The 12698-nt window shown below is 42.6% G+C and overlaps 1 protein-coding gene across 3 annotated transcripts in view; it reads right to left on the bottom strand.

Annotated features, from left to right (window-relative positions):
* The window catches only part of plpp1a (phospholipid phosphatase 1a), a 139905-nt gene extending 132556 nt beyond the window's left edge, over window positions 1-7349 (bottom strand). For 2 of the 3 annotated variants that reach the window (XM_085972156.1, XM_085972127.1), the window contains exon 1: window positions 6729-7341. Coding sequence is in view for 2 of the 3 variants with exons in the window: in XM_085972127.1 (XP_085828253.1) it covers window positions 6729-6786 (58 nt within the window). In the remaining variant the exon portion in view is untranslated. Of the gene's footprint in view, window positions 1-6728 lie in introns of all 3 variants that reach the window. The other variant, XM_085972116.1, reaches the window with a different exon arrangement.
* Window positions 7350-12698: the final 5349 nt, after the last annotated feature.

Below are 12698 nucleotides of genomic sequence, written 5' to 3'. Positions count from 1 at the left end.
CCCAAGATGCTGCACAGGAGTATTTTAAGACAAAAAATTTGAATAAACACATGAATAAGGGCCACTTGGGCAAGGGTTCAGAGGGCAGCTAGCACCTGTATAACCATTCACTAACAAGTAGTGTGTGCCTGCAAGAGGGGAGGTTAGAAAATTGGAAAGACTTAAAAAAAGTGTTTGTTATCCTTTTAAAATAGCCCATCTACAAACAGATGGCAATTAGTCTATGATCACTGCACGTTTAATTTTATTTTTTAAAGTCTCCATTTACAATGTGTTTGTTTCTTGTGGGCCCTATTGAAAGCTCAAGCCATTCAACAGCCAAGAGGGCTGACACATGACATGGTCCCAGGCCTCTGCCCAAAGTTTGGCTTGAGCCAGCATACTGGAAAAGTCTGTGGCAGCCTTCCCTCGTACCATGCGGAGAAGGAAGAAAAATGGCTCAGGTTCATTCAGCACTCTCCCTAAAAACATATCCGAGATCAAGAACCTGCTAGGTGGACAATTACATGAATATGTATCCCACCACAGGTGCAATACATTGGAGCACCAATGCACTACACCAGCATGTAACCTACACTAATTACACATCTTAGAGACTCTTACACTCTCATTTTTGTTTTACAATTATAGTACACTGTCTTTATATCAGATTTAAACATGTTGTTGCATTTTAAACTAATCAATTATTTTGCCAGATTAATAATTTAGCTTGTTTGGGGGAAAAAACAGGTTATCATCTGCAGTGGTAAAACGCTCTTCCAGGTTCCCCCAACTGCAAGGATCAGCATATGTTTGAGAACAATTTAAGACTATAATTGGCTTATCAGTGATCTCCAGTAAGGCTCCTTAATCCAGAACAGACCTACATATTCCTGCTTTACAGCCATCAGTAGCTAGTTCAGCATTCAGCTTCTTTAAGTTGTGCAATTTCACTTATGAAATTTAAATTAAATCACATTCCCACAAGCTAGGTTTATGGAGTGGGTGGAGGGGGGGGGGGGGAAGAGACTGCCAGGAGAACAATGGAGAAATCTAGAGGGGGATTCAGTGGCCATATTGTGGATGTGGAAGTGAGCAGTCTTGGTGATGGATAGGATGTGGGTTTGAAGATCAGTTCAGAGTTGAACACAGAAGTTTTGTATGGTCTGGTTCAACCTGAACGAGTGGCTGGGGAGGAGGGTGAAGTCAGCAACAAAAGAACAGAGTGTATGGCAAGGGTCAAAACAAATTGGTTCAGTCTTCCTGATTTTCACCTGGATATTGCAGGAGTCGGGTTTTTTGGGGTGTTTGTTTATACAGGTTTCACTAAGTGTATTTTCTGAACTTCTGAATGCATTTTTATGGCAGAAGAATAAATTACATTAACAACTGAAAACTTCCACGACTGCATGTTCTGAAACACAGTGTGCCTAATAATATTCATACATAAAGAGGGACTTTAAAAGGCATACATTCTAGGCTTTCCTCAGGCCCGGATTGTTTTACATCGTTTTTTCACATTCCGACATAGGTGATTGGGATTCTCAGGAAATTTTGGCACAAGTTGCCAACGGTAGGATTGGCATAAATTTTGGCAGAACTTGCCAGTTACGCTGTTGCAGGAACTTTTGGGCCAATGTATTATTCCTATGCTGCCTAGTTCATATTGCACAATAAAGCAGATAAGTTAGTTTGGTAAGTATCTTGCATGTGGGTTACCAGTTACAACCACCACAATCTGATTAAGTTCTTATTTCAAAATTGTAGCCTAAAGTGGAGCGTCAAGAATTAAACAAAAACTATATTACAAATTAACACTTACAAAAACCAGCTCCAAGACCACCAACACTGGCCTCCAAGCCTTTCTGCCCATCCCTCTCAAGCCCCAGATATGTTTACACACTAATCTATATTAGTATCAGGAAGCTTTACCAAAATGCCAATATTTCCTAGTGTTGTTAATGATTTTAACATATTTAACCATTCAACCAGGATTCATAAAACATTAGTGCTTAAAACTATAAACCCACTGCTAAATCCAGAGTTTCTTTATTGATGTGTACATCACAGTTCTGGCTCCAGATCGCAATCCAGTGTGTTCTGTTTAAAGAATGCCTGTGTGAACATCAGGAGGAGACGAGATCAATCTCAACTGTGATGTCCCCGCACAGTTCAATGGATATGTGCCCCTCTATCCCATCATCCAAGTCATTAATAAAGTGAATAGTTGAGGCACCCCTGTGGGATACCACTCATCACATCCTGCCACTTTGAGTACCTGCCCATTATCCCACTGTCTCCTGCCACTCAGCCAATTTCCTAACCAGGTTAATTTTTTTTAATTCGTTCATGGGATCTGGGCATCGCTGGCAATGCCAGCATTTATTGCCCATCCCCAATTGGCCTTGAGAAGGTGGTGGTGAGCTGCCATCTTGAACCACTGCAGTCCGTGTGGTGAAAGTACTCCCACAGTGCTGTTGGGGAGAGAGTTCCAGGATTATAACCCAGCGACAATGAAGGATCAGCAATATACTTCCAAGTCAGGATGGCGTGTGTCTTGGAGGGGAACTTGGAGGTGGTGGCGTTCCCATTCGCTTGCTGCCCTTGTAGGTGGTAAAGGTCGCAGGTTTGGGAGGTGCTGCGAAGAAGCCTTGACGAGCTGCTGCAGTGTATCTTGTAGATGGTACACACTGCAGCCATGGTATGCCGGTGGTGGAGGGAGTGAATGTTTAAGGTGGTGGATGGGGTGCTAATCAAGCGGGCTGCTTTGTCCTGGATGGTGTCGAGCTTCTTGAATGTTGTTGGAGCTGCACTCATCCAGGCAAGTGGAGAGTATTCCATCACACTCCTTACTTGTGCCTTGTAGATGGTGGAAAGGCTTTCAGGAGTCAGGAGGTGAGACACTTGCTGCAGAATACCTAGCCTCTGACCTGCTCTTGTTGCCATGGTATTTATGTGGCTGGTCCAGTTAAGTTTCTGGTCAATAGTGGAACAGGCTCAGTTCTCATGTTTTCTCCATACATAGCTTGCTATCGTATAGGGGAAAATTGCACAAGTGCAATACTAATTTTCTCAATGTATTGTAAATGTAATGCTTTTATTCTATATTAAGAATTTTTATTAATGGCAATAAGATAAAACCAATTTTCCCTAAAAAATATTTTCTCCTTCGCATTGTGACTATGAATAAAGGGTGGTGTGCCACCACCTTTGCTATTTTTTTTTTTTTTGCAGAGAATTTCATTTGTTTTGAAAGCAGAACACATTGGACTTAATGGAATGTGTTTTAACCTTTAAGACCAGTGTATACCGAGATTCAATGAATAAAGCATATAAATGCAAGTTTGCGAACATTTATATCTTGCTTTATGTACTATGCTAGCTGATCCACCTTCACTCTGTAGGCATAGAGCTGTATAAAACTAGTGTTACCCCAACTGTTGGAGGCTTTTCTCCCTCAGTAAACAGTATAAACTATAAAGATTTAGAAAATGACAGCACTCAATGCCCAAGTGGGATTAAAGTCATTTCACTGTGTGGAAGGTCAAAACAAAAGCTTAAAATTATCTTTTTCTCAGGTCACTCGTTTTTTTTTCCTACCTATGTTGATGCTATGATAATCAGGATTGCAGTTTTTTAATGTTCTGGAATGCTTTCGCCTAATGTTTAACCCCTCCCTAAAAAGAGAAAACTGGTTCGGACACGTTGGAAATCCCCACATCATTTGAAACATTTTTTTCTTTTTTTAAAAAAGAAAAACCCTAATTTTATATCACAACCCTGAAGGAGTATTTAAACTAAATTCTATCAAAACTAGCATCGTCATTACTAAAATGCCCTCTAGCATAAAGACACTTTATTTCAATTCAGTAACCAAATAACACAAGCAGCACCTTGTACATGATTTCATTAGCTTGATACAGGGTTTGAATGGAGCACCAACTGACATGCAAATTGACGATGAATAATGCAATCACGTAATTCAATCCAGCAACATGCTGCTAGCAAGCTTTGCAACTCAATGCCTGAACAGTTCAGTATTTAGGCTTCATTTCTGTCACTCTAGCAAAGAATCAGCCTTATATAGATTCAGTTCAGTTAAAATAAAAAGTTTGCTGGTAGTGACAATTACAGCTAATGAAATATTTTATCTGAGTGAAAGTGGAAGATATGCTGGGATAGTTTCCCCCAAAAAGCTTTGCCGCTTTCTTTGACGAACAAAGACAGTTCTGCGGCCGTCAGAACTGATTTATGGGCAGTGTTCACCATCAAGTGGCCTGTGTGTTTGGTTGGCTGACAACATACAAATAGAAATACATTGGCAGACTTCAATCACAGTTCCACAAAGAATAGCACATTGATCATAACAAAGAAAGAAAGAAAGAAAGAAAGAAACCTCACTTCCACTATTTGTCAAAGTTCTCATTTAAGCTATCCTTACAGCAACACAAATGGGTGGAGAGAGTCAGTCCTGACTAAATATATCCACTGCAGGAGCTAATTGCTATGCTATAGACTACAACAATTGTAGAAGCAAAATCTACAATTAGTGCAGCAGGGCGTCTCCAGAGCAGACATGAATTCAATTTCATGGAGATAGTGACATTTGATGTTTTATAAACTGATAATCAACACACAAATTGGTAGGTTTTGTTGTGTAACACATTGGGCTGGTAGAATATCTAGTTAAGATGAGGATCAATGGTTATAACAATAAGTACTAACAGAGGTGATTGAATGTTGTGTAGAACACAATGGGTCTTGCACCGCTAGAATTATTCTACTAAAAGGAAATCAACTGGTCAATTTAGAAGGTTGGACAGATATTTTGGAGTTTAGCACAATTTACTATTTAGGAAAGAATGTTGCAGAACCTTCTCTCAGGCGATATAATGTGCTGTGTTCATGGAAGAGTGCAATGGCCTTTTTTTTTTACAAATAATGTGTCTGATGGGTCAAATAACACTTTCTATATAAAGTAATATAGCAACAAACTCCACTAGCTCCAATATTTTACAAACTTAAAATGAAACCATAATTTATTCTTGTTATTTTTCAGGACGGGGTGACTTTTTCACTTTTGCATTTTTCCCGCCCCCTGTCTTGGTCACACTCTGCCTTGGCTAAGAGTGTAGGATGGTGACCAGCTCCAAAACCTGCACCCATGCTGCTCAGTGACCAACTGCTAGGACGTATGCAGAAGCACTTCGCTCCTCCCAGTGGTTACTCTCCCATACTTGAAGTGCCTGGCATCAGGTGATGCCTTCTGCAATGAGAAAGCTGTAATCAGACACTCAATGTGGGGATCACACAGAGATAAACCCATATCCTATTAGTCTGACAGAATGCATTGCTGCCCCACTGCATTATATGCACCATCTTACAATATGCACTTTGAATTTCTATTGAGTGGATGAGTCATACCAGGAAGCATCCAGGCTCAATAACAAGCACTTTCTATTACTTTCAACTTCATTGCTGTAATTTTGGACTGTCAACAAATGACCTCCTCTGAACCAACCTTTGTCTGTGCCATTATATCATTTCCTTCTAAAGTTAACTGTGAATAAAAACAGCTCTCCACATGTCCAATTCTCAGATCCAGAGCAGGTGGTAAAATAATAGTTAGCAGATATAAAAGGTTTGAACAGACTACTGAATAAGGAGCTTAAAACTTGTTTCTAGTAACTGAAAATGTTACCATATGTGAAACTCAGTCTGATTTGATGAAAGCCTTTTTTGCCGTTGGAAGAGCAAAGCCCACTGAATTGTTTGCTAATTGGTTACTGTATCTAAAACTGTTGTCCTTCAGGGATTTAAAAACAGCCGTTAATATTACTGGACTGATGACGGCTTTGGTTCAATGTAAATAATCTAGGTCTAATATATGTAATTACATTTATCCCTTGTTTAGCAACATTTCTTGTTTTAGCAAATCACAATCGAGGTCCACTGTTTCTCTGGATAGGTCGGCTAATAAGTTTTAAAATCCAATTTGGAGAATTAAATAATTAATTTAATGAGTTCTGACGAAAGATTATCGACCCGAAACGTTCACTCGGTTTCTCTCTCCACATATGCTGCCTGACCTGCTGAGCGTTTCCAGCATTTTGTTTTTATTTCAGGTTTCCAGCATACGCAGTATTTTGCTTTTTGTATAAATTTAAATCTTCCTCCTTTGAAGTCCGAATATAATCATGACAGTTTTGCCCTGTAGCTGGGAAGTGAGAAGCAGGAAGCAGAAAAAACTGGAGAGAGAATAAAAGGAAAAAGCTGCACTCGTCAACAGCAAGGCTGGCCAAGAACTGACACGGAGTAAGTGACTGACTGCGGAGACCGCCTGGATCACATTAACAGACCGGTTCCCCTTGTGATGGGGGTGGGGAGTGCAATTCGCAAACCTATCCAGCTAATACTTCTTTTTGCCAGCAACACTTTATCATGTTAAAGTAAGATTTTGTTCTTGCAGAGAAGTCGAGTGTAGAACAAGCTCGTACTGTTTAGTGTTTACCCCTCTGATCAGATCGCATCCATCCTTCACCCTCCACCTAGTCTCCATTTACCGCATTCAGAGAGCTCAGATAAGCAAAACATCACCAGTAACCGAGAGCAATGAAAATACACATCGTAGGACGAGTTAGTTAATATTAAAATAGAATCATGTGCAGTCGCACCCAATATACAAAAATATAAAACAGAAAGCGTAGTGCAGGGCAGCCAATACATTAAAATATACATCTTATACTTACCCAGTAGAACGCATATTATATCCAAACAAATAAAAGGGACTCTCTGCCTGTCAAACATCTTCCTCCTGCTCTCCTCGAGTGTTGTTGAAGGGGTGACGGTCGCTCTCTGCACAGCCAGCTCGCTTTCTACAAAGTGTTTGAACTTTGCTTGGTTTTGTCTGCGGCACGATCGCGCTTTGGCTGCGTGTGTGGGAGGAGGGAGCGCGGGTTTAAAAGGACGTCTGGCAGCAGTCCATACAAGTTAATCCGTGATAACTGCTGGAGAGTGAGGGGGGGGGGAACTAATGGCCGACACAGGCTCGCTCGCTCTCTTTCACAGCAGAGTAAGGAACCTGTAGCTCGAGATATACATGTGATTATTCTCGATAAATTTACACATCACCGACAGACACGGTGCAAACTCTTCCCCCTCCCTCCCCCCCCCCCCAAAACCAAAAAAAAAATCTCGTCTCTTCTCCCGGTCTGCACCGAGCCCCCGAGTCGGCGTTAACAGAAGAGACTTGGAACCCTGACCCGCGGACAGTAACAATGGCAACACAATTCAAGGCTGCGGGACAAGAGGACAAGCCGGGCCGGCCTATTCCCCGGGGCCGCCAACAAAAGGTTGCTTAACCAAAGCACCGCCTACCACCACCACACGTCAGCACCAACACCGGCAGTACAAGTCCAGCCTGAGGAAATAGAGGAATGCTAATCCACTCATTGCTGCAATACAAAAAAAACTCAATGCACTAGTTTGAGGCAAATGCAACAAAACATACGTCATAGATTTGTATATTAGCTTATATACACGCGAGGAACAAAGCAAATGCATTTTGCAATTTTTTGATAGCCTCAAGCCTGCAGGGAAGGGAAGGTCAGTGGGAGGGGAAAACGCTGGTCGATTCATTGATGAATTGGCCGACCAGATTAGAAGACAGTCCTCCAAAACCTAAATCAAAATATGTAACCAAACCACTGCTAATGTCGACCAGTTTGCCTGATGTAACAGCCTTTCAAATTCAGGTGTAAATAGAAAGGACCTAGACTACGCCCTCGCAATGTTATTTTGAGGAGTCAAGATCACGCCCTTGTCTACAGTAAGCAACACCTTGTGATGAAACACACTAAAGAAAAAACAGTTTCTGCCATCAGCCATCATACTTTTAAAATAATATTTTTCTATATCATAAGGTAGCATATTATAAAGCATGCAGGATCAGAGTAGTTCTAGAAAATCCACAACATCCAGACAAGTAGCAGTTGTGCTGCACAAGTGCCAAGCAATGACCATCTCCAACAAGAAATGCAACTGGACCAACCATATAAATGTCATGGCTACAAGAGTAGGTCAGAGGCAGATGATAAAAACAGACAGGGATATTCTGAACACAGGTGAAGAAAGAAATAACTTGTTTTTATATAGTGCCTGATCATATTTTCAGGATTTCCCAAAGTGCTTTGCAGCCAATGGATAACTTTTGAAGTGTAATCACTGTTGTTAGGTAGGGAAATACAGCAGCCAATGTGCACACAGCAAGGTCGCACTACAGCAAATGAATGCATGACCTGAAAACATACATAAAATGGAAGTCATAGCACCCATAGGGGAGCATGACCACAGCATGATCTGGGACCCAAAATGAGGAGCAAGGAACCCAATGATTTTAAAAGGGCTATAATCAGTAAAATGAGGCACAACTAAAGCAATTATATGGGGGGGGGGGGGGGGGAGGTTGTTTGACTACACTTCAGTAGAATTAAAGAGAACCACCTTTAAAAGATGTAGTGCTGAGTATGCAGGACAAATACATTCCCCAAAGAAGCACAGGAAACATGACATGAACTTAAAATGGATCAACAACTTGGGAGAAAAATAGCCTCTACAAATTATGCAGGGAGAAAGGGGAAGGAATCACTGGGATGAATACAAAAAGAATGCAGAAACATGTTAAAAGGGTGATCAGAGGCACAAAGAGATCTAGAAAGAATAGCAGCCGAGGTCAAGCGTAACAGTAAAAAAAATCAGTTCCACATCTGCAAGACGGCAGAGTAGGGGTGAAAATCATAAAAAATGGAAACAAGCTCAAAATTGAGGATAAGCACAAAATAGTAAATATTCCAAATGAACACTAAGTATTCACAAGGGAACACATGAGCAGCATGCCCTCCAAATGGCTAAAAGGGCTCAACACAAATAAATCCCCAAAATAGATGGTATTTATCCCAAAGTGTTGAAACTAAAAAGAGATAACCTACAATTATGTGGGAGCCAATGGACTCAATGGGAGAGGTCCCAGTAGATTGGAAACAGACCATCATGGCACCCATATTCAGAAAGAGCGACAAAACACAGGCGAATATAGACCTATTAATCTTACTCCAATTCTATATAAAATGATGGAATTGATAGTCAGCAGTAAACAGATCATCTGTACAAAAATAACCTACTAAACAGCAGTCAAAATGGATTCAGATAAGATCTATAGACCACTCAAACTTTACTCTCGGATCATATTGCAAGTGATCATTTGAACCCTGGGAATAAATTACATCCATTACTCACAGCTACCTTCCATAATTCCCTTTTGTTTTTGAAGTTGGAAAACAACCTTCAGAAAAAAAATCAAGCAAATACAGTTTCATTTCTTTCAACTCCTTCAATTTTACAGTTAAAGTAATTTTGAAACATTCCAAATAGTGTTTAAAGTGCATAACCTCTCGTGATTAATCAAGTAACTATAGAGAATTCAAATTTTAATAATCTACTCCTCTGCAAAAGTATTGAAGCAATTTGAAAGTGCAATGTAGTTCAATTGATTTTTTTTGTTCCAGAAATATTCGCGATACTTTTTTAGGCTGAAAAACATTAATATGTTTAAGCCCTTCACTGCAATGTGCTGTTTTGATGTCACCCACTGGATGATCTGGATCACTGCCATCCAACATTTTCCTACGGCTGCAATAAAAAGCTAGCATCAGTAATGATAACTATGAAGCTATCAGATAGTAAAAACCCAACTGGTTCACTAATGTCCTTATCTGGTCTGGCCTATATGACTCCAGACCCACAGCAATCTGGTTGACTCAACTGCCCTCTGAAATGGCCTAGCAAGCCATTCAGTTGTATCATCAGGCATCGGATTCTGACATGAAGGCACACCCAGCCCAGTCAATCCCGCAAAGTCCTCCTCACTAACATCTGGGGACTTGTGCCAACATTGAGAGAGCTGTCTCGCAGACTAGTCAAACAGCAGCCTGATTTAGTCATACTCCGAATCATACCTATAAGCCAACATCACCATCCCTGGGTATGTCCTGTCCCACCGGCAGGGCAGACCCACCAGGGGTGGCGGCACAGTGGTACAGTTGGAAGGGAGTGGCCCTGGGATATTATCTAATAGTCATCTAAATTTTAAAAAGTACTGATCTGAATTTTCCATTGTTGTAAAATCAAACTTCAAATTGAGTCATGTTAGTTTTGTACAGTTTTTCAAATACTTCGTTAATGAATAAGTACAATTAGATCCATAAAATGTTTGTTAGGGGCCATAAAATACGCAGGTTATAAAGATGCATTAGGGAGGAGTCATAAAAAAAGATACAATTATGGACTCTGCTCCATTTGTGGGTTACACCTTCAGCAATGATAAAAGGTTAAAAACAAAATCCACATTCTGCTTCTCCTCAATGCTAAACACTATTGCTCAAGAGTAAACCATCAGTTATTCATTTCACTAAGCAATAGAAAGACACCCGAATTCACCGATTATTCTTGACTGTAGATGTTGGCCGGGGGATGGGAAGGAGGAAGAAAATTATACAACACTATTACATCCTCTGATGTAAAGCATTTCACAACCAATAAATGACTTTAGAAATGCAGTCAGTTATGTGCTCAACACAGCCATTTCTTCTTCTTCTTAGGCAGTCCCTCGGAACCGAAGATGACTTGCTTCCACATTAAAAATGAGTTCTCAGGTGACTGCTGAGTCCAATGCAGGACCTACAGTCTCTGTCACAGGTGGGGCAGACGGTGGGTGGGGTGCTTGGGTTGACGTGCGCACCTTCCGCTGTTTGCGCTTGGCTTCCGCTTGCTCCCGGCGAAGAGACTCGAGGTTTTCGGCGCCTTCCCGGATGCTTCTCCACTTTGTACGGTCTTGGGCCAAGGATTCTCGGGTGTCGGTGGGGATGTTGCACTTTTTCAAGTAGGCTGAGGGTGTCCTTGAAGAGTTTCCTCTGCCTGCCTGGGGCTCTCTTGCCGTGTCGGAGCTCCGAGTAGAGCGCTTGTTTTGGGAGTCTCGTATCAGGCATGCGGACGATGTGATCCGTCCATCGGAGCGGATCGAGCGTGGTCAAAGCTTCGATACTGGCCTGAGTGAGAACACTGACGTTGGTGCGCCTATCCTGCCAATGGATTTGCAGGATCTTGCGGAGGCAGCGTTGGTGGTACCTCTCCAGTGCTTTGAGGTGCATGCTGTACATGGTCCATGTCTCTGAGGCATACAGGAGGGCGAGTATTACCACTGCTCTGTAGACCATGAGCTTGGTGCCGGGTTTGAGGTCCTGGTCTTCACTCTCTTCCTCAGACAACCAAAGGCTGCACTGGCACACTGAAGGCAGTGTCGGACTTAGTCATTGACGTCTGCCCTTGTTGACAGTAGGCTCCCGAGGTATGGAAAGTGGTCCATGTTGTCCAAGGCCTCGTCATGGATTTTGATAATCCGGGGGGGGGGGGGGGGTACTGTGTGGCGGAGCAGGTTGGTGGAGGACCTTTGTCTTACAGATGTTTAGTGTAAGGCCTATGCTCTTACGCTTTGGTGAAGGTGTTAATGATGGTTTGGAGTTCGACCTCCAAGTGTGCGCAGACGCAAGCGTCGTCTGCATACTGTAGTTAGACGACAGAGGAAGGGACGACCTTGGATCTGGACTGGAGGTGATGGAGGCTGAACAGTTTCCCCTTTGTTCTGTAAATTAGCTCCACTCCAGTGGGGAGCTTAGAGGGTGAGATGGAGCATTGCCGCAAGGAAGATCAAGAAGAGCGTTGGTGCGATGACACAGCCTTGCTTGACCCCGGTCCATACATGAATTGGGTCTGTGGTGGAACCATTGGTCAGGATCACGGCTTGCATGTCGTAGTGAAGCAGGCAGAGGATGGTAACAAACTTGAGGGCAGCCGAATTTGAGGACACTCCATAATCCCTCATGATTGACTGTGTCGGAGGCCTTTGAGGTCAAAGGCAGCCATGTACAGCGGTTGGCGCTGTTCCCTGCATTTCTCTTGTAATTGGCGCGCGATGAAGATCATGTCCATTGTGCCCCTTAGTGGGCAGAATCTGCATAGAGACTCTGGGAGGAACTCTTCAGCCACTGGGAGAAGGCGATTGAGGAGGTTTCTTGCGATTACTTTCCCTGTGGCAGACAGCAGGGAAACTCCTCTGTAATTACCGCAATCAGACTGGTCACCTTTCTTGAAAATGATCACAATTACGACATCTCAGATCCCCTGGCATGCTCTCCTCTTTCCAGATAAGAGAAATTAGTTCATGAATTCGTGCTAGTGCTTCTCAGTTATGCTTTAGCGCCTCAGCAGGGATTCCATCTGCTCCCGAGGCCTTGTTGTTCTTCAGTTGTCAGATGGCCTTTTTAACCTTATGCCAGGCTGGGGTTGTGCTGAGATGGTGTTGGGTAGCATGCTGCGGGATGGAGTTGAGGACACTCTCGTCAAAGACAGAGTCTCGGTTAAGGAGATCTTCGAAGTGCTCCTTCCAGCGGGCACTGACTGACTCCCTGTCCTTGATGAGTACCTCTCCGTTCTTGGCCCACAGTGGGGTAGGATCTTGGGTGCTTGAGCCATAGGCGGTCTTGACTGCGCTAAAGAATCCACGAACGTCGTGGTTGTCGGCTGGCTGCTGGATCTCCTGTGCTTTCTCCACCCACCACCTGTTCTTTAGGTTGCGAGTTTTTTGTTGGACGTCGGCCTTCAGGCGT

This window comes from Somniosus microcephalus, chromosome 2 (genome assembly GCF_052327205.1).
Source record: "Somniosus microcephalus isolate GS21.2 chromosome 2, FLI_Smic_1.0, whole genome shotgun sequence".
Taxonomy (NCBI): domain Eukaryota; kingdom Metazoa; phylum Chordata; class Chondrichthyes; order Squaliformes; family Somniosidae; genus Somniosus; species Somniosus microcephalus.
This window is presented reverse-complemented; position numbering and strand designations above follow the sequence as displayed.